Genomic DNA, 23,223 nt, shown 5'->3' on the forward strand with positions numbered 1-23,223 from the left:
AACGCTCTGTAGAGCAGTTTTTCCGTTTAGGGCACTGTTGAAACATGGCGGCGCAAAATATTGACTTCCATGTAAGGTGTATGTAGATACAAATTGCTCATTCTAAGGTAGTAAAAACATAATGGTTCATTAAGTTAGGTCTTTATACACCACTGAAAACATAATTGTGTATATTCTATTGCATTTCTGTCAATAGATCCTCCTAAATATTACACACTGCACTTTTAAGAGCATGTAGTAAGTATAGTTGTCATTCACTTCATTGATCAGCTTAAGTCAGTGAAACGGGGGCCAGTTCCAGGAAAGGTTCTCAAATCCCCAGACCAAGCACCAGTACCATTATGGTGGAAAAGGAGGGAATCAGAACTGTTTCTGAACTGCCTGTTTGTCTTGTTGCAGCAGAGAAAATGAAGAGAAAGCATGGGGAATTTCCACTAATAATTACTGTTAATGGTAAGTCACTTCAGGATTGGTTGTGAGTTTTATTTTTCTGAATATTCCAGCAGTCACCGCCAACTTCATGATGTTTGTTGAGGAAAGCTTTGGAAGTGCAATGGGTTCTTCACACATTTTTTCCATCTGCCTTTCATGGCAAGCAAACAAAAATGCACCACACACAGTAATGGCCACACCAAAACATTCACATAAGAGGATAACTGCAACTTTACATGACCTTTTTTAATTAGTCAAGCATTTGACTTTAATTTACACCCTAGCATATTTTAAATATCAAAAGTAGCCCACTTTTTGTTTAGGATTGTTGAGTTTTGGTAGGAAGCGGTGCTGAATAGATGCCTGATCGGTTGTGAATGGTCGTAAATGTACTTTAGAATGGCAATAGCTTTTAGACAGAGGACCATATATATATATATATATATATATATATTAATAATATATATATATATATATATATATATATATATATATATATTAGTAGAATACCACCACATTGAGCCCCATGTTAATTAACGTGTAAATTAAAACACTGTGTAGTGCTATAGTAGGTTCTTTCATTTAAGCATGACCTCTCACAACTAACATGGTCTAGACATTTAGTCATGACAGAGGAGAGAAATGACTGCAGATGAAACACTGTCCAGTTCTTAACCTTCCCTCATGGAGAACCAAAGAGGCTCCATAAAAGATGAAGTATGAAAAAGAAAAACAAAGCAACAAGGATGAGTGCCCTTGCGCTACCCTTCAGGAGGTTAAACTACACAGCGACAGGAACAGAGAAGCGGTGGCGGCAGCAGCGAAATTAGCGGGAGGTTTAGAGGGGGTGGAGGGGGAAGAAAGGAATGGTGGAGCATTCTGGGAGCTGCCCAAATCACCACACACACCGGGAGGCAGAACGAGGAGGGGAAAAAGACAGGGGGGGTGGGGGCAGTAGCGTTTCCATGGCGACCGTGATTGCCAAAGTGGTCGTTTTTCCCCTGGACGCACTTACCATCTTCCTCCTCCTTTCTGCAATCTGCTCCTCTGACTCCATCTCTACTTCATTGCTAACGGAGGTTTTCTCTTCTAGATCCTCTATTAACTCAGGATCCTGCAAGAGGAGGAGAGGGCCTTTATCATCGCCCAGCTACAGACCAGGAGAGGAGCATTAGAGAGGGAGAGACAAGTGCGGGAAGTGTTTATTCGGGCCGAGATCTTGGGTCAGACAGACCAGATTGTAATCATGAAAATCTGTGCATCAATGCAACTATTAAACAGATCAGAGCGGATTTCCTCTGTTCTAACTGTGCCAGAATCGCTGACAACTCTTCCTGGGATGTCCTGATATATATGGCACCAGGATGGCAGGGAGTTACGAGGGTGGATTCTTGCACACTTTCAAAGCGTGCCAAACAAACAAGATTTAATATTCTGCCACCGGCCACCAATGAAGTACAGCAACATACGAGCAAAATAATGCGGAAATATGTTTTCTGGTTATCAGACGCTGTAATTAGGGCCAGGAAGGAAATGTGGATGAGTAAACAGATTACTAGAATGACTGAAAACATCCAACGAAGAAAGAATCATGCACAGATTAATACACATGGATAATATTTACATGCAAACAAAGGGTTTTTTGACCTTTATAGATGAAGGGACCACCTTACCCAGACTCTCAGCCAACCCCGAATATTTAAAAAAAGCTAGATTTTTGCTGTTAGTCATTGCAATAGGTTTCGTAAAACCATTACTTAAATTATTTATCAGCATTAAACTACCTTTTATGAGATGAGATGGTACTTAAATGGGTGAGTATGACACTGATTTCACTAACAGCACTCTTTGTGTCTATCATACCTGATTGTTAGATATGGAGAGCCGGAGAGGAGAGAGTTTTCTCTGTTTGGCATCATTGAGCGATTTGCCCTTGTCGCAGTCAATCGTGAGGTTCTGGTTCTGTCCGCTCTCGTCCCGCGACGGTTCTTTGTCCTTGCGGCCGCGCCGTCGTGTGCTAGAGCCCAGATTCTCTGTGGGCTCCAAGTTATGCTTGAGCACAGGGCATTCCTGATTGCCCTTCACACACGCACAGTCCACCTTATATTTACTATCAAACAAGACAAGAAACAGGAAAAGTAGTGAGAAAAGTGTGAACAGTCAAGCTGACCAATCAGAATAAACTAGTGCTGTCAGACGCGATTAATCGCGATTAATCGTATCCAAAATAAAAGTTTTTGTTTACATAATATGTTTGTATTGTGTATATGTATTATGTATATATAAATACACACATACATGTATGTATTTAAGAAAAATATGTTATGTTTATATATTAAATATATTTATTTTTGCCGTCAAATGATAAATCGCAATTAATCGTATCCAAAATAAAAGTTTTTGTTTAGATAATTTATGTATGTGGACTGTGTTTATTTATTATGTATAAATACACACACATACAGAATATATTTTGAAAATATTTACGTGCACATGTATTTATATTATTATATTATATATATAAATATATTTTTCTTAAATATATACATTCATGTGTTTGTATTTATATATACATAATAAATATACACAGTACACACTTATATATGTAAAGAAAAAGTTTTATTTTGGACGGAATTAATCGCGATTAATCATTTGGCAGCACTAATATTAATATATAATATAAATTATATGAATATAAATATATACATGTAAACACGTAAATATTTTCAAAATATATACCTGCATGTGTGTGTATTTATATAAGCATAATAAATATACACAGTACACACACATATATTTTGTAAACAAAAACTTTTATTTTGGACGGGATTAATCGCGATTAATCGTTTGACAGCACTAGAATAAATATTTCAGATCTCATTACATCAGTGGTACTCAGCCCTAGTGTGTGTTCTTACCAGCTGCCGTAGTCATAATCAAAGCCAATGGTGATCTCACTCCCCTTGGAGATGGACCTCAGAGAGTAAATGTATAAATGCAGCATGCCGTCCTCGATAACGTGCCGCACCTCAGCGTTGGGAGTGCAGGAGCGACGAATGAATCGAGCCTCGTTTCCGAAGCTCCGTGCATCCACACACATTTCCAAACCGTCAAACTTAGAGTAGAACAATACAAAAGGGTACGGCCTGCGAAATAAATACGTTATAAACAAAAACGCAGAACCAAAATTAATGCTCAAAAGCACAAAGTGTCTTTTCAAGTACCTCTTAAAGAAGTAACCATTGGCTTCAAATTGCTGTCGTAACATGACCTTCCCCCTGTACTCGATTATGAGTGAATCGGCAGCCAAGTCCCGAACGGCTTTAAGAATGCGCTTGTTCTTCTGTACGTGACTCTGGGAGGAAAAAGTCACAATGAGCATGTCGTACAAAGCCACAAACAGCGTACCAGAAACGCAGACCAATATTCTGGTGGAATTTGAATATGTGAGTATTTAATACCTCTACGGGTGGTTTGAAGGCTGCTGTGTGTGTATTGTAGGCCAGCGTTTTGCCATCTCTGGCTTCTTTTACTCTTAGCAGTATCCGTACTTCTTCACTGTACTGGTTACTGCTGGCTTCCTCATAGCGCTCCATCCACGACTTCATCTTATTCTCCCAAAGAGAGGGAGGATCTGTCGGCTCACACTCGGGAGCTGAGCCCTGAGGACACAAGATGGAAAACAAGCAGCGTAAGCATGCGTAACACACATACGAATAGTTATTTGGGGGGTACATTTGGATAGCTCCAGAGTACACACCTTTACTCTAGATGACTTTCTAGAGCCTTCACGGAATGACTAAAAGACAAAAACAAGCAGAAATCAGACTTGTATCTTTCAAAGCAGGTGAAATAACTGATTTAGGTTCCATAAAATGACATTTATAAATAATTTACAAAGAGACAACAAAAAGCAAAACAAAACACGACCGCATTAAACTAATCAAAAGTGACAATAAAGACATTTTGAACGCAACAAAAGATTTCTGATTCAAATAAATACTGTCAAAACAAAATCTTCTGAGATAAATGTATTTATTTTTGTAATTAATTTATTTTTATTTTTAAAGTCACATTTACATTTACTTGAAGTGTTTGTTGTGTGATTCAGACCTTCTTGGCCCTGGCTGTAGCCGGGGGCTCCTTTTCTCCACTCTTCTTTCGTTTCTTATCAGTCGGTTTGTTCCCGAGACGTGCTGTTGTGAGTGTGATGCTGGTGGGGGTGTGCTGAAACGCAGTGTACAACTCTAGTGGAACCTCATCCCCGCTTTCTGTAGCACTGGTGTCCCCGTCTGCAACAATACACACATTACATAAGCTTTTACATTGAATTTAACACTTCAACCATCTTGATACAACTGATATTTACCCCTTAACCATAAATATAAAGTGACTGTAGTTTGAACAGACACTGTTGTCCTCAAAGTGCACTTTTATTCTGCGTTCACACCAAACGCAAATAGAGCGTCAAATTCGCGTCTACCGCGTCTAGTTTGCCGCTTGAACATTTTGAATGCATTCGCAAGTCTAGAGCGAAATAGATGCGCGTAGAAAGCAAGAGTTTGAAGCGAAACTGACGCGCGTCCGAGGCGAAATCATCCGCTTCTTGTGGGAGGGGCAAGTGCTAGGCGGTTGTCTGTTTGCATGATGGCTGATGTTGATTGAGCATTCGAGGCTTTTCCACTTTTTCCTGCAAATGTCCTCTGAATAAACACATTATCTTGTTAGCGAAAAGTAGTTGTATATTAGGGGGAAAATAGTTGTAAAAAATCGGCGGGAAGGTCGCGGGTCGATAAATGTGTACGTGACTCAAAAGTTAAATGTGTATTTACAACACACTCTTCCAAGCGAGGTCCCTTTTATTTCTGTCTCTATAGAAATATGAACTTTTGTCATATAGCTCCGGGTGACTGCTCACTGACAACATCAGTCGTTCCTCCATGTTGAATGAGTGACTCCTGAGCAGGCTCCTGATTGGTTAACGCGGCACGAATTGACGCCAAAGTTCAAATTTTTCAACTCGGGCGTCAGACGCACAAAAAGCACCATTCGCGCGTAACGCGCGTATCGCGCTAGACACTCAATTTGCGTCATTCGCATGAACTAGACGCGCAAATGAGGTGAATTCGCGACTGCCATGCTAAACGCCTCATTCGCGCCGCGAGAACTCCAGACGCGCGTAAACACGTCTTTACATTGACTTAACATTGAAATCATTGCGCCAGACGCTCTATTTGCGTTTGGTGTGAACGCAGCATTACACTGACTCAAGCTGCAGCTGTAATGCCCAAGCATCTAAGATGCACCAAGAGGGAGAGAGCTCAGATATTTCCAATCTTAAGAAATCTCTAGCAATTATTAACATCACTACAAGAAGAACTTCTTATAGAATTACCAGCATAGATTAGAGGTAGTTCAGGTATAAATTTCACATTATACAAAAGCTCATATGAGCACATATGTATAGTGTAAATTCTTCAGACTCTAAAGATGTTTATCTGCAGCTGAACCGTGGGTAAAAGCGACAAAGTGGCATTGCTTGTTTGGGAGAGGTTGAACATGTCTATAGGTGTGTTTGTTTGTGTGCATGCATGAAAAAAGAAAGAAAAATATAAAAACTCACCAGACATGTTCTCTCTCTTCCTGGTTTGCAGCAGGATGGCGTGCTCTCGGTCCAGGGTGCGTGGCTGACAGCGTTCACACAGGTAGGTCTCGGGAATGTGCTGCCGGTCGATCCCCATGCAGTCTATGTGCTGCCACACACTAATACACAAAGATAGTTATGAATGAGGAGAAATGGCTTCAATTATTTGATTCCTCTGTATTATTTGACTGTGAACAAAGTGACTGACAGATCCTACTATTCAAACATTCAATCAACTGTAAGTTTTATCTACACTCTGAATTCCCAGCACTGTTACATGTCTTGTCAGCAATGCTAACCTCATAAACAAAGACTGGGATCCTATTGCAGCAAACATTAATGCGACTGTTTAGAGAACAAAAAACAGGTAATGCTGGAAAAAAACGATCTGTAGTATTTTTAAGAGGTAGAGCTACAACCAAAATAAACATTGTTCTTAAAAAATACTCTTTGTAAAAATACATCCAATTACATTGAAAACTTGACTTAATTAACATGACATTTCTGAACAACTGTTATTCGCCATAAAATAAAATCAACATTGATATACAAATTAGCTGGAAATAATGAAAAAAAAAAAAAAATTGTAAATAAATAAATGCATTTAAAATAATAAAAATTAAAATGGCAAATCTGAGTGGTACGCAGATGGCGTACGCTCTTCTGGGTCAGCCGCGCCACAAGGATAATTTTTTTTTTTTTTTTGTGCAATTAATGATAGAATTTGCATTTTTAGTTGAACTATCCCTTTAAACCAGGGCTCATCTCAAGAACTAATAAGCTCCACATATATAAAGCATTTTAGACAGCTTATGAAAGATAAGCAACTCGGCACGTTTTGAAGCGCAGCCATGAATGCTGTAATTACACATGTGGACATAGTTTGAACATGTCGAAGTGTATGGTCCCACCTGCACTTGTCGCAGCAGATCATGTAGCCATCATCATGGGTGAAGCCGCAAATGCAGCGTGTGATGTCAGCACCGTAGCTGCCGTCTTCCGAGGTGCTGAGCGTGGTGCCACGCGACGCCTCGTCCTGCCCGCCCGGCACGAACAAGTTCTCGCCTGGCCGCCCCCCGGACACAAACAAACCCTCGCCCGGCCGGATCAGTACCGAGGGAGGCGGGGACGCCGGCGGGGTGGGTGGGGGTCGAGCCCCATAATTGTGGTCCTGGAGGAGGAACCATTAGAAAGTCGTGAAGCGAAAGCATGATCAGATAACACAGAATGCTGATAAGCAGGTCAACAATGTAAATGCAGGAAGGAGTGTGGCGTGCTTTGCTGGGGGACAATACTCACGGCGTAAGGCAGACCGATGTAGCCGTGGGAGTGGTGGGAGCTGCTGCTGTAAATCTGGTGAGGGTAGCTGGACTTCTCAACTACCACAGACACAGACTCCACACAACCCCATCTACACAAACAAAAAAAAAAAAAAAGAAAAAAGAGAGAGAGAGAGAGTGGCCAGAATGAGGAACATGTCTGACAAGGCGTGTTTTTATGCATACAAAAAAAAAAGAAAAAGAAAAAAAGAAACAGGTTTGGCAGCAGTGAAACAAAAGGTGAAAGGAAGATCGAAGATTAACAAAGCTCGCTGGGTTGCAAGGAGAAGTTTATTCAATAACGAATCAACAGTTGTGTTTGCACCAGTCATTGCATATTTTAGCACGACACAGAACACGACAGACCTCAGTAGTGACCTGCTATCTGTACACACTTGTGTGTGTGTCCTGTCATGCCCTCATCTGGCAGGACGCGGCTTGTAGAAAGTGAAATAACAGGATCGCACTTCTCTGTAATCTCACAATGAAGTCTGTCACAAACCCCAAACCCTATCTGGACCACACAAACATGCCCAACGAAGGAGCCTTCGATTCCACGTGTTATTAGAAGCGAATGAAATGAATGGAGGAAGATTTAGAGTGAAACCAAAAATGGCAGGAGGTTTTTGCATATAAAATTGGCTGCAAAAGAACACTTAATGCCAAGTTTCGTTGGCAGAAAGGACAGAGTAAGATGGACCTTTCCAGGCAGATTTATATATAAACACAACAGTAATTTATATATACACACACACACAAAAAAAAAAAAAAACGCAGCCACTCTGATGCTAGTAAAGAAACAGATCACATGCTTAACCTAACACCAGTGCACTCATGTAAACAACAGATAAAGGGTAATTTGCTTATTACTACTACACTCGTGCATATGAAGAAAGCATGTGCTGTTTTCAACACGAGACGACACAAAAACAACCACATATATATTTCAAAATATACCGTAGTTCTTAAAAAACAGTATTATCTATAAAAATGGTTCTAAAAACACAACAAAAACAAAGTTGTCCACAGCAAAAACAACAAAAACAGCGACACAGAAAACAAAAACCTCCCCATATTTTTTTCTCTCCCCTTTTTTCTCTTCTCCCACCACTTTCCTCTTAATCATGTCTTACAGCAAGCGAAGAGAAAACCTGTACCTGCTGGCCTCCTCGTCACATTCACCTCGTGCTGTCTGTCCCTACCTTACGTTCACACTTCCTGATTCAGTTGGCGCTCTGCAGCCCAACTGTCAAAGTGAAAGTGTGTGAACTTCTGAGGGGCGGACCCTTGAGAGAAAGAGAGTGTGTGTGTGTGTGTGTGTGTGTGCACGCACACACACACAAGTCAAATGAGAACAAGAGCTCTTAAGAAGAAATGGCCCTTCCAGGCAGGCGATAAATGATTAGCAGGTTTTATTGATGCTTTTACGTTGCGGTGTGGTTTTAGCGATAAGATTATCAACGCGGGACAGGTAACCAGCCGGGGGATTTCCTGAGCATCAGTGACAATAAACTACAGTGTCTTTACGAAAAAACAGTTGCCTCTCTCAGCAAGGTTAGTGAAAAAAAAAAAGGACACAAAAAACAAACAATTATGACCAACAATAATAATAATTCCTCCTCATCAAACAAACCCAAACAAAACACACACACACAACCACAAAAAAAACACAAACACAACAAACACCCGGAGCAGTGGGCAGCCATTTATGTTGCCTTGCTCAAGGGCACCTCAGTCGTGGTATTGCCGACCCGAGACTCGAACCCACAACCTTAGGGTTAGGAGTCAAACTCTCTTACCACTAGGCCACGACTTTAGGAGTTAGGAGGAGGACTTTAAATAGGCAATGGGTCTAAATGAGACAGAAAGAAGGTGTTTGAGTAGGTGCAAATGTAGAGAGGGGTTTGACAGATTAAAAAAAAAAAAAAAAAAGGATTACCCATAAACGCAGAATTAAAACGCAACATTATTTTGATCACATAAAAGAATTATGACATTTTTTTGTTAATGGTTTGCAAACATTTGCATTACTCAGTGCGTAACTTGAAATGAACCTCTAACTGTTTCTGTCCTGTGTAATAACTTTCTCATCTCAAATTTCAAAAAACATTGACAGCTTAAACTCAGTCTTCTCAAAATATTGTTTTGTGACGAATCAGTGCACAAATTACACGCTTCACCATTAACACCTGGTCCTAACCAGTCCCAATGCCATAAGATTTTTTGTCCACACACTAGACATGACAATTCTACAAGACACGACAAAATCAATCACAAATCACAGTCAACTGGAAGAGCAAGCTTACTTTATGCATAATTACATGCAAGTAACCCTAACACAAACCATATAGTAAGTGCATATAGTTAATCAATATTACTCAGTTCTTAAATGTATATTTATACTGTAACAAAGACACCTTAAAATAAAGTGTAACCATCCGAAATTTTAATATGCGTTATTTTTTTTCGTATTCGTCATCATAAAAAAAAAAAGACATTCACACAAACAAACACAATCCGAATCAAACTAATCCATTACGAAAAAAAAATTAGCAAAACAATACAAAATGGAGTCTTCAAACAGTGAGGATGAATTTGTTGTCCTCTCTCTTCTTAAAAAGAAAAAAAGAAAGAGGAAATATTGTGTCCATCCAGTCCTGAGATACATAGAGGAAGGAGAGTTCCACCTCCTTATCACGGAGCTGCGGGTTTATCCCGAGCAATTCAAAGTTTACTTCAGGACGTCAGTCTGATGCTTTGCTAGCGATACTGGATTTTGGCATTCGCTTGTACGGTGGCTCTGAATGGTCAAAACACCTCTCAAAATGCTTGCTACGGATGCAAAAAATTTAACCCAATCTGAATTTGTTTTTGACAGACAAACGTTTTGGAGGCAGTGTGTAAACGTGATTGACACAACGTGAGGTCGTATTTATTTTTTAATATGTGAAAATTGCGGCCTCAGTGCGCAAGGAGCTTAAGGCTTGTAAAATTTAAAACAATGTAATTACCGACTGTTCACATTGAGCAGTTAAAAAAAGATACATATTAACCATATATTATATATTATGTATTATTTATATAACTCATAATTTTTTTTACATAGAATATAATGTTTAATTTCAATTTATGCTTTTGTTTATATACAAAAAATAAAAATACATAAACAGGACCAATTACTGGGTGGTCAGGAGTTGAGGAGTGTGGTGCGTCAGAATTTTTTAGAATCAGAATCAGTGCGTCAAAATAACTGGAATTCTGGAATTGGAATTATTAATCGGAATGAATGTTTTTCAGTTAAACGGCACAGGGTTAAATGACACGATTAAATAACAGCCTTAATATGGAAATAACATCACAGCACACCAAAAAAAAAAAAACTGATCACAGAGAGAAAACACATGAGAGATGGAAAAGCCAGAGGACAGCGTGTGTGCTGATGTAATTGAAGCTCCAATTAAATGTAACGGGTATGCATGTGCTAATCATAGCCCACCACTCCAGAGACAGCTTAATATGGAACAGACAATTCACACACATACACACCTGTTGAGAGAGAAAGAGTAACATTACATGTATAGACATGAAATCACTCAAAGCACCAAGCATTCTCCATCTAGGGCTAGATGCGGTTTAGAGGGATTACAGCAGCCGTTTCAGGGCCAATGGCATTTTAACGGACTGTCTGGTGACATCACGGTGATGCACAAAGCCTGGTAACCATGACAACCTCTGCAGCAGGCCCGGGGCGGGCTGACCCTGACTGAGGAGTAATGTCAGGAACAAGCAAAAAGCCACGAAGGAGACGCGTGACGCTCGGATGAGATCTGGCAATGCGTAGACCACCCAGAGATAAACAACGTAACACTTATTTTCTGTACGTGGCGTTTCTCGTTTAGCAGCAGGTGGAGATCTTTCCTAAAGCTTGTGGAATAAATCTGCGTATGCAGACGGGCGTAAGGACGCCCGAAAGACGCTAACACCCAGACAGGCGTAAAGCTGCGCGGCTGCACGGTCTCTTAAGCAGGCTAAAGCTCCAGGACCCAGCTGTCAATCAACCGGTCGCCAAGACAACAGGCCCTGCGCAGTGCAGGGCAGAGCACCATGGCAACGGGACGGAGCTCCGCATTTAAAGAGAAACACACTGCTTTCATTCAACCGCATGCTGCAGAGGGGAGGGGTCTGCTGTGCGGCACGTGATGTCACATCTATTCCTGCGCTGAAACTAATACGATGTAGGAGAAACTGGATGAATAGCACTGTGCAAGACGTGCTTAGTGATGCTACAAATACAGAACTGTAAACAGAGATTTATTCTCAATGTAATAAAGCATTTTCTAATGGGGACAGTAGACCAGATAAACTTAAATGGTGTAAATATATAAATACACAAAAAAAAAAAAAAAAAAAAAAAAATATATATATATATATATATACACACACACACACTAAAACACAAGATGTGTTTGCATCTTCTTTTGAAGCTCTAACTCTATCACTCTCTATTCTAATTCTATTTAATCTGCTACATTTCTTTTTTATTTAAAAACAAAAAGAAAACAAAAAGAAAACAAAAAGCACTAGACCCTCTAACACTTTCATTCTCTATTCTATTTCTATTCAAACTACTTGTTTTCATTAAAAAGAAAAAAAGAGCCTCTAACATTAGCAGTCTCTATTGTTTCTCTTTTCTTCTGAATGGTTTTTTTGAACCACTATTCTTTTTCTATTCTATCTACTTGCTTTCTTTTTATTTATTATATATAAAACCTGCTATGTGTTCTGCTTTAGGCTAACTGAGAGTTGTCACAGGACTTACATTATTGCTTTTGTTTGCTTCTATTGTCCTCTTTTGTAAGTCGCTTTGGATAGAAGCATATGCTAAATGACAAAATGTATCAATCTATCGCTCTATATACACGTGTATTTTTTTCCCCTTACAAAATGCATACAAAACTTATAACTCTTCAAATTTTCAATTCCTCACAGAAACCAATACATGCTTTCAGAAGCCTTACAGATCACTTTTATGGTGTTTTATTGTCAATTTTTGAGCTTGAAAGCTCCAGTCCTCGTCCACTTCCACTGTTCGGAAAAGCTACACAACTTATTTTCTATTGAATAATCACTTCTTTTTCAGTGGATGCAACAGCAGCAGAGCATGTTTCTGATGAGAAAGAAGCAGATAGATGAGAGAACGGAAGCGGTTGGTGGAAAAATCTGACTACAGATGCGTTTCTCTCTGCTGATGCAACCAGAAAATGAACAAAATCAAACGAAAGGTAGTGATGAGTCAATACGAAAGGGCAATGACAGAAACAGAGAAACTCACTCTGAGCCTGCAGCCATGTCCAGGTATGAGGTGTTGGCCGTGTCCACCCCTACTGGGATGACTACGCTCATGACGTTCTGTGCTGGGAGTCTCTTGTCCTACTGAGTCCAGAGCACAGCAATCCAAAACACTGAGGCATGTCAGCCACAGCACTCATTGCACACATCTAAGTGCATCCACAAGGCCTGCAAAAAGACAAAGAGAAAGAGAGAAATATCACTGTTAGTGTGTGACAATCAACCTTACACCAGACTCAAGATATAACACAAACAGAGCTATAAAAACGTGACGGGGAAACATTCATAGACACTAGTACACACAGACAGAGCACATATTACGAAACCTGGGTCATTACAGCTAGTATTGTAAACAGGATATGACTCCTTTCAAAGAGTAACTATGATTCACAGAACAAATATGAGGCCATGGTTGGCCCTGAAGGCTAATATTATTTGTGCAGACATCAACAGAGATACTATATATAGATATATAAACTAAACGGTTACTTTAATTTTTAATAGATAAACTACTAAAGATCAGTTTGTGCTTCATCACGTTGGTTTGGGTAAAGTTTCTCTAGCTCTAAAAGAAAAAGAAAAAAATCAGTGTTTGAACATGTCCTTTGTAAGGCATGGGAGGGGAAGTGAAGATTGTGTGGCAAAACTGCGTCCAATAACAGTGCTCGACCTTTGCAGGAACAACAAACAGGATGAAGTGACTCTGCATTGACTCAAGGGGGTGCAGTTGCATGCTTGGAAGTGAAGGATGGAGAGAGAGAGAGAGAGAGAGAGAGAGAGAGAGAGAGAGAGAGAGAGAGAGAGAGAGAGAGAGAGAGAAAATACAACATGGAGGCGGCCTTTTATATTTTCCGCTCTCATCAATAAACGTCCACTCATCCTGAGCGTGCACAGTTGCTGCATTGCTTGCGAGAGGATTTAATGTGTGCAAATAGAGGAGGCAAAAACAAAAACGATTGATGGAAAGATTAATGAATAAGCCTTGTATGTGTCGGGTAGATGGAGACGAAGAGAAGCAACTCTGTGGATAAAGGAGGGAACTGTCATTGATGGACAGCAAAAGACAGCCGCAATAACCAATCAGGGGCTTCCCTTGCAAGTATAGTTTTAAACATCCTCATAGGGGCTAAATATGTCACACTGACATACTTCCCCTGGAACAACTAACAGCGTGGCGACAAAGGAATTAAAGTGTGTCTGTGTGTGTGTGTGCTGTGGTGATAAGTGGGAATAGAGGAGGGGCCAGATGCTGGGACATACAGTCTACAGATGAAACCTGGATTTTGGCAAGACTGTTCAGCTACAAAACAGAAAACAGGATGGAAGAATACTAGCATTGTGCTAGCGATTTCGCCTTCAGTTAATAAAAAAAAAAAAAAACTGCCCATCAATTATATTAATATAAATAAAAAAAACTATATATATATATATATATATATATATATATATATATATATATATATATATATATATATATATATATATATATATATACACTATGCTAGGTTTCTTTTCATATATTTTAAACAGAGAGTAGTACAAATTAATTTTAAACCTTATTAAAAATAAACCTACCATAAAAATTACAGACCCTTAATTTCTTTGTAAGTGGGCAAACTTACAAAATCAGCAGGGGATCAAATAAATATTTTCTCCACTGTAAACAAGGGGGGGGGAAAAATCAGTGTGACACGTAACGTATGCTTAGTTTCAGTTCATTTTTTGTGACATGCTTAATATGTTCACAGAAAGGAAACTCAAATGGCAGAAAGTGACCTCCTATTTGATTTCTTTATTTTACAAAAGCACAATGTTTTGTTTTCATTGTAAGTGTACTCAAATAAAAGTAGGCCTTTTACAGTGATGCATTATTAATAAGACAATAAGTGTAATAAAAGAATGAATATAAAGAATGAGAATGTGACGTAACAGTTCTGGGAAACTGCTTTGTTTATCCGCCATACTTGCAGGATAGCACTGCCTTTCCCCTATTGAGTTAAGGGCAGTATTTGACTGTTTGTCGTGATTATGAAAAATGTCACCAGTGTATGTCATTCATGTTGCATCGAGAATTGCAATAGTAACACAGATCATAGTTCTGAGAGAAAACTGGACAATGCAATTGTTTTTTCGCCTTTTTTGTGTGTAAAAACACCAAGGGAAGGAGTAATCAATCTGAATAGTAAATCTGTTAATGTCACTGATTAAACCCACTGACTCTCACTCAATAAAACAATCACATTGCTGTGTGTTTTTGAAAGTTTTGATTTTGATGGTTTAATGGTTAACTTTACCATCTTTGCGAGCATGACTCTTGAACAGGGGACTTTCCAAAATGCTTAAAGTGGCTTAATGTACCAAGACATTGAAAAAGACAAAACTGTAAAGCATATATTATGTTCAGATATGCATTTAAGCTCAAAATGTAAATGAAATGTGTTATATGATTTTATATGATTTTCCTCTCATATAAAGAACATGCTTAATGCACCGAGACATTACATGCATCTAACTAATAAAGCGTAATACAGGTCCTTCTCAAAAAATTAGCATATTGTGAAAAAGTTCATTATTTTCCATAATGTAATGATAAAAATTAAACTTTCATATATTTTAGATTCATTGCACACCAACTGAAATATTTCAGGTCTTTTATTGTTTTAAAACTGATGATTTTGGCATACAGCTCATGAAAACCCAAAATTCCTATCTCAAAAAATTAGCATAATCATGAAAAGGTTCTCTAAACGAGCTATTAACCTAATCATCTGAATCAACTAATTAACTCTAAACACCTGCAAAAGATTCCTGAGGCTTTTAAAAACTCCCAGCCTGGTTCATTACTCAAAACCGCAATCATTGGCAAGACTGCCGACCTGACTGCTGTCCAGAAGGCCATCATTGACACCCTCAAGCGAGAGGGTAAGACACAGAAAGAAATTTCTGAACGAATAGGCTGTTCCCAGAGTGCTGTATCAAGGCACCTCAGTGGGAAGTCCGTGGGAAGGAAAAAGTGTGGCAAAAAAAACGCTGCACAACGAGAAGAGGTGACCGGACCCTGAGGAAGATTGTGGAGAAGGACCGATTCCAGACCTTGGGGGACCTGCGGAAGCAGTGGACTGAGTCTGGAGTAGAAACATCCAGAGCCACCGTGCACAGGCGTGTGCTTTTGAACCAGAAACAGCGGCAGAAGCGCCTGACCTGGGCTACAGAGAAGCAGCACTGGACTGTTGCTCAGTGGTCCAAAGTACTTTTTTCGGATGAAAGCAAATTTTGCATGTCATTCGGAAATCAAGGTGCCAGAGTCTGGAGGAAGACTGGGGAGAAGGAAATGCCAAAATGCCTGAAGTCTAGTGTCAAGTACCCACAGTCAGTGATGGTCTGGGGTGCCATGTCAGCTGCTGGTGTTGGTCCACTATGTTTTATCAAGGGCAGGGTCAATGCAGCTAGCTATCAGGAGATTTTGGAGCACTTCATGCTTCCATCTACTGAAAAGCTTTATGGAGATGAAGATTTCGTTTTTCAGCACGACCTGGCACCTGCTCACAGTGCCAAAACCACTAGTAAATGGTTTACTGACCATGGTATTACTGTGCTCAATTGGCCTGCCAACTCTCCTGACCTGAACCCCATAGAGAATCTGTGGGATATTGTGAAGAGAAAGTTGAGAGACACAAAACCCAACACTCTGGATGAGCTTAAGGCCGCTATTGAAGCATCCTGGGCCTCCATAACACCTCAGCAGTGCCACAGGCTGATTGCCTCCATGCCACGCCGCATTGAAGCAGTCAATTCTGCAAAAGGATTCCCGACCAAGTATTGAGTGCATAACTAAACATAATTATTTGAAGGTTGACTTTTTTTGTATTAAAAACACTTTTCTTTTATTGGTCGGATGAAATATGCTAATTTTTTGAGATAGGAATTTTGGGTTTTCATGAGCTGTATGCCAAAATCATCAGTATTAAAAATAATAAAAGACCTGAAATATTTCAGTTGGTGTGCAATGAATCTAAAATATATGAAAGTTTAATTTTTATCATTACATTATGGAAAATAATGAACTTTTTCACAATATGCTAATTTTTTGAGAAGGACCTGTATGTGCAGAAAAACAGATTAGCCAAAAATATAAACTTTTAATATCACTGTCTTATTCCATAAATGCTTTCTACATTACAGTTTTCTAAAGAGAGGAAAACGCTTTTCATTTAATGTTTAAACATGTTGCGTTAATATTCTGGCTCATCTGCATGTCTTTTAGCATCACTGTCTTAGTACATTAAACCAGCATTTAAAAAAATAAATAAATAAAAAAACTGTTCACAAGCTCCTAGGGTTTTGATTTTGCTTGTCATTTGTTGAAATGAATATAAAAAGTACAGTGAGTTTGTGACTGTTCGCTGAATGTGACCCACAATCTCTGATTCTCCTCCGTGGCCATGGAAAAATGAATATTTATAATGAAAAAAATTACACTGTCATTTAAAAGTTTCCAACAAAGAAATGGATCAGTTCTGTCAGCTTGTTGAACACACACTTTTATTTGGATAATCTACCATATGATGGCTGAGGCAGCAACGAGCGTCCAGCGGGCGACACTGTTTTCATGCTAATCAGGTAAACATTGCAAACCAAATTCTACAAAAAAAAAAAAAAAAAAAAAATTCGAATTATCATGCAGTGCAATAAATTAGCTTCTCTTCCCTGCAAACGGTCCAATGAAGAATTAATGACTTTAAATTAAAGGCAAAAACTAAACAAAAGATACGCAGTTATCCTTATAGAGAATGAGAAGTAACCATGGGAACGGACAGCGTTTCCTGCTAATATGGTGGCGTCTTCCCGAAATGCAATGCGGAGTGAAAAGATCATGACGTAACTCCTCATTCTCTATACTCCTTTGTCAATGTGAGAGATACATTAAGAATAAGCACATGGTCACTGTCTAGAGGGCTTTGTTTTCAAGTGTGCAACTCATGGCATTCTCTGTTCTTCTGCTGGCGGTTATCAAACAGTGTTGCATTACTGCTGGTGCCCCCCTCTGGGTTGGAGGTGAATTGCCTAAATTCGTTGTAAGGCCTCATGCACTGAATCTAGATGTCCATACCGTGATGGTAGGTACAAATACATGTATAGTTACACCCCTAATATATTATACGTGTGTGTGTGTGTATGCATGTATGTATGTGTGTTTTATTTTTATATTTTTCATATATGTAGTGCACTATTTACACATTTATATATTTTGTTAATTATATATTTGATATTTTATATTATATTGTATTATATTTTACTGTTTTATTAAAAAAATTTTTACCAAAGAAAACTTGTAAAAAAAATTATAATAAAAAAAACTTTTTTTTTTCTTAGACTTAATCACTGAATCTTCTCTTTTTACTAGATCATTTATCTCGCAAAAATTTGATGAACTTGCATTGTATTAAAAAGAAAATAATATATATAGGGGTGTCGCAATTCGTCGATTTTATTAGACTATTCACTTTTTAGAAATCCTAGATTTCATTTTGCTCGTGTCGACTAACTGGAAAACTGGTGCATTTCACGACCAAGAATCCATAAAATACATTATTAGACTATTTCCCAAGGCTGCATGATATATTAAACCCATTTAAAAATCATAATTAAGCATAATTGTGAATTCACAAACACTACGATTTAAATAAATAATTATATGCAATGCAGTTCTAATACAGTACATGCGCTATAATTGTTTACATGCATGTAGGTTAAGTACGTGCATCACACAGTGGCTCCGTTCACAGTAGTTCCACAGGAACGGTTATCATTTACATGTGTGGAGCGTCTCAAACTACATCTCTGCATGTTAACGCAATTTTCGCTATATCATAATATTCATAAAGTAACTCAACTATCTCAACATAATCATATAAGTAGATTTATAAATCTACGCCAACATATGTATAATGCATAATACATAAAAGAATACATCGCGGTTTCAAAATAAAAGCTCAAGCCCTCACTCTGAGTTTACACGTTTTGATGGCCACATAGTCTTTTAATTACAATTATAGCGTGTCTGTCCTAAAAACATGGCCAAATATTAAAGATTAAGTGGACATTTGAATTAGATGGTGCTTGGTCAATATTAAACAAGTATTAGATCGCACAGCAATGTGTAAAAATAATCACAGGCCATTTGCGCCCTCTGCAGGCCTTTGTTGTAATGCGTAATGTCCGTTTGCTCTATTGTTTATAATACATTATGTATTTTAAGTTTTGTTCAATAAAACCATATGATTTCTTGCTTTTCTGTTTTCCATTATTTACTGGATTCCATTTTAATGGTTACAATAAGTTTAATAATCAAAAGCATCTCCAATTAATTGATTTTATATATATAAAAAAAAAAAAAAACTTTTATCAAAATAAAAATAGTCATTAGTGGCAGCCCTATTTTTATAAAGGAAATTCAAATAATCTAAAATGACTTTTGAAATGACCATTTGACCATTTGCCTCCCAAAGCCAATTTTAACCCACATTTGGTTCATTTTGGACTTTGCATACCAGGAATTGTGATCCAGATCACTGCAAATAAACAAAACATAAAATTGCATGCCTCCACACAACACACACCTTCACCAGCCTTAACATGCCCCTTTAAACACACACACTTACACTTCCCTATAAGGGTGGCAAGTCTTCTGCTCACTGTATGGAAATAAGTTACAATGAAACTATAATCTGCACATGCGGCATGCTGAAGAACAGACTTGTAAACTGTGTGTGATATGCATGAGAAGTGCTTGTGCCCTATCCATAAAGGCTATAAAGCAGTCCAAAGACTTGCAGAGATGACAGCTGTCAGCTTGGGGGCTAATTAATAGGAATCTGACGACATGTGTCCATTAGTGTGTGATTTACTCTGTAGGCAACTACGATTCTCCCATTTTTTGCCGTGTCAGGTCACTTCACAAGCCCAGTGGGTCTGATATATTGGGGATGTTTCGACTGCTGTGAAAAATGAATGGAGTTTCACAGCTCCTGAAAAAGCACAGGAAATAATAGCTCTGTTCCAAATCTAGCCTTGCTGTCTTTTGTTTACATAGGCAGCTGTCCTCCAAGTAGTGGTTCAACGGATCACAAATCTCACGGTTCCGATGACATTACAGTTTTTGACCCACGGATCGGATAATTTTTCGGATCAGCAAGAAAAGAAAACTTGCTTTCCATTTATAACTTACCACAGCAAATACTACTAGATTAACTAAGAAAGTTTAAACTTGATTAAAATAAAATATGTTACGAATAAAATAAGGTTGGTAGTATTCAAATACAGAAATGTAATAATTAGGGAAAATAACACTGCAGAGTGTTCACTGTATAAATTAAATATAGATTTTTATCACAGCTGTTTTGCTGTTTGATGATCATTAATGACAGCAGCAGTATTTATAGGCTGCTGTCACTTTAAGACCTGATGCACGGATCCAATATAATAATACACATCACATCAGATTTCTTTCTCAGCTGTTTTCATTCACTTGAGACATAACTAACTGCATTTACCTGAACGATTGTCAAGATGGGAATTTTGTCAATTTAATGTGTACGTGTCTGTTCAGAGGATTCAGAAGAGGATTCAGTTCGGTGTTCGCGCACCGTCTGAAACGCGTGTGCACACTTCATGTGTGTGTGGCTGTGCGCATAGAGACCATTGACTTCCATAGTAGGAGTCCACCAACTGTTTGATTACCAGCAATCTTCAAAATATCTTCTTTTACGTTCAACATAAGAAAGCAACTCATACAGGTTTGGAACGACAACACGCCTAATAAATAACAAAATAATTTTCATTTTTAAAAGAACTTTATCACTAAGTGACCGTGCCCTCTTCATGAAGGAATAACAACATTGTGTTGTGTAATAAACCCATTTCCCTTAGAAAGCATACAGTGGTCTCTTTCCAGCTTTCTCACACCGAGTCTGTTCTTCTTGGCCTCAGCAGGGCAATCCTGCCGTCACTGCTCCGGAATGCACGCGTGCGCACTGCCTCTCCGTACACACACACACACACACACACACACACACACACACACACACACACACACACACACACAGATAACCATCACATATGTTCTCCAAAGAGCCAGACATACCCTTTCTTTTCCTCTCAAACACACACAGCAAAAATCCCCCTCCTCAAATGTAAAGGGAGTTTGTGGAAAAATCTAGTACAGTAGAGCATTCCTGGCTAAATCCGAGCATTCAGACTGCCTTCGACACGCCCATTTCCTTTAGTTTAGTAGAACCGTCTGCCACTCATGAGGAACACAGCCAGAGAGAGAGGGAGAAAAAAGAAAGAAAAGCGCTTCCCTGCCCTACCCGGATTTCTCTCCCTCCCCTCTGCACTTCCTAAATAAACCCCTGACACTCGGAGGGGAAGGGAGGGGTGGACGGGGGAGATGGCTGCGGAATACGAGACCAATTAAATGGTCATGAGGAGAGAGAAGCCATTTAAATAGCCTATAAACACAGATAAGCAGCGTTCAAAACTAAAATATATAAAACAGGTGTGATGTTATGTAACACATCGTGTAATATTCCTTTTCTCTGTCCTGTCCTTCCAGTGGAACGATCCATCTAAGGATGGGAATTCTGGCGCAGAAGCCACCAGCTGAATGCGACTGTTTTTCCTCCTCTCTCTGTATGGACACAACGTCGTACGGGAAGCTCCTCCCTCGCTACAGCGGGCAGGGAAACCCACAGCCTCATGTAGGAGTGTCAACATGTTTTCTCCTTTCTCTCCCCGTTTCTCCCTCGCTCTCCCACAGACGTTTTTTCCCTGGTTCGCGTGATCTGATTTTCAGCGGGGAGAGATGGAAATAGAGCAGGCTTCCAAACGCTAGCCCCGGCGATGTGACTTCACACCATTCTCGCAGGCTGAGTCATCGCAGCCTACGCTACACTGGGGCTTTACACAACCACGTGCCTCAAAAAAAGCACGAACGCACGCCGTCAGCTTTTCCTGACTGTCATTGATAAAGATGCATGAGGTACGAGGTCGTGTCACCTCGTTAGCGTCTGTTCCTGTGAGACAAATACGCCACAATCGGGGCACAATGGTGGCCAGCTCTCGCTGCTGAAGAGAAGAGAGACATGCCTACTAGAATACAATATTTGATTAGCGATGTTTACTACATTAAACCAACCATGCTAAACTTCATTGCTGCAGAGATGATAATAACTTGGTCAATAATAAAACTGTGAGGACAGAATTTCATAGAGACCTCAGGGTGGGCTTTTTTGACTTGGGCCAGTAAGCAAGGACACTTCTTGGGCATGTATTTTATCTTAGACTTTTGTGACTGCTGACAAACAAAATCAAACAACCACATACCCCATCAAAAAGTGCACCTCCACCGTGGTCAGAAAGGAGGCACTTGACATTCTTAAAATTAGATAAGGATGACTGCTGACAAACAAAATCAATGATGCACATCCCCCATCTAGAAAATTATGTTTTATTTAGAGTTACAAACAAAACCAGATTTTTATATTTTCTGAAGAAAATTTGAAATATGCTTGCTAGGGCTGGATGATATGGCCTCAAAAATTATCAAAAAATTTTCTCATATCAGTCGAAATCGATAATTATCACGATAAATGTCAAATCTTTATTTATTTCAAGTTTATAGCCAGATTTTTGCTCCAAATTGAAAGCTGTAGAAACCAGATTGTTAATTTTCCTTAACAAAAAATGAAATTCTTATTTTCTGCATGAGTGATATTGTTTCAGATCAGGAAACAGGTTTGTGTTGCTTAATAATATTAATAATAATAATAATAATAATAATAATAATATCACTTTTCAATTTTCGATTTTTAATCTCTCTTAGAAATGCACATTTGATAGTAGTTGTAGCTTGAGTTAGGATGCAGATGCAAATTTTGATTCATTATCAATATCTGTAAAAATTGTAGCAACCTCATTTTTATATGGTGAGGGTTTTTTTTTTTTTTTAATTAAACATTAGTCTTCAATAGTAGCATACATTTAACTCATAATAATCAGTTAAAACCATACATATAGCGCCTCAGTAATACCATGGTAAAAATATAACTATATGGTTTTTAGATATTTGTATGAATGTCTAAAGACAAGTAGTATAAATGTTATTTTAATTTTGTCATTAGAGTCATTTGTGTTGTTCGCTGAATTTAACAGTTTCACACATTATCGAACATTTATCAAACTCTTCCTATCATTTTATCGAGGAAAATCATATTGCGATAATTATCATTATCGATTTTCCGCCCAGCCCTTATGCTTGTCACAGCAAAACTCACAGCTACAATGCTAGGTTGTTGCGATGTTGTTTCTGAAAGGTTTCTATTGTTAGTAGGTTTTTTTTTTTTAAATATGCACAGATGAATTGTTCACAACAAGGAAATTACAGTGCATTTAGCAGTTTGTTCAGGTATCTGCCTAAAC

General features: G+C 38.7%; 1 protein-coding gene across 1 annotated transcript in view; it reads right to left on the reverse strand.

The window, feature by feature from the left end:
• Positions 1–23,223, reverse strand: part of LOC109066409 (inactive histone-lysine N-methyltransferase 2E-like) — a 35,654-nt gene that overhangs the window by 7,097 nt on the left and 5,334 nt on the right. The window contains exons 2-12 of the mRNA XM_042722219.1: positions 12,728–12,912; positions 7,376–7,487; positions 6,988–7,247; positions 6,056–6,195; positions 4,546–4,724; positions 4,193–4,231; positions 3,894–4,094; positions 3,657–3,787; positions 3,351–3,578; positions 2,296–2,542; positions 1,448–1,546 (exon numbers count right to left, since the gene is read on the reverse strand). Of these exons, the coding sequence (XP_042578153.1) occupies positions 1,448–1,546; positions 2,296–2,542; positions 3,351–3,578; positions 3,657–3,787; positions 3,894–4,094; positions 4,193–4,231; positions 4,546–4,724; positions 6,056–6,195; positions 6,988–7,247; positions 7,376–7,487; positions 12,728–12,798 (1,707 nt within the window). The 5' untranslated portion in view covers positions 12,799–12,912. The remainder of the gene's footprint in view (positions 1–1,447; positions 1,547–2,295; positions 2,543–3,350; positions 3,579–3,656; positions 3,788–3,893; positions 4,095–4,192; positions 4,232–4,545; positions 4,725–6,055; positions 6,196–6,987; positions 7,248–7,375; positions 7,488–12,727; positions 12,913–23,223) is intronic.

Source organism: Cyprinus carpio, chromosome B4, assembly GCF_018340385.1.
Source record: "Cyprinus carpio isolate SPL01 chromosome B4, ASM1834038v1, whole genome shotgun sequence".
Classification (NCBI taxonomy): domain Eukaryota; kingdom Metazoa; phylum Chordata; class Actinopteri; order Cypriniformes; family Cyprinidae; genus Cyprinus; species Cyprinus carpio.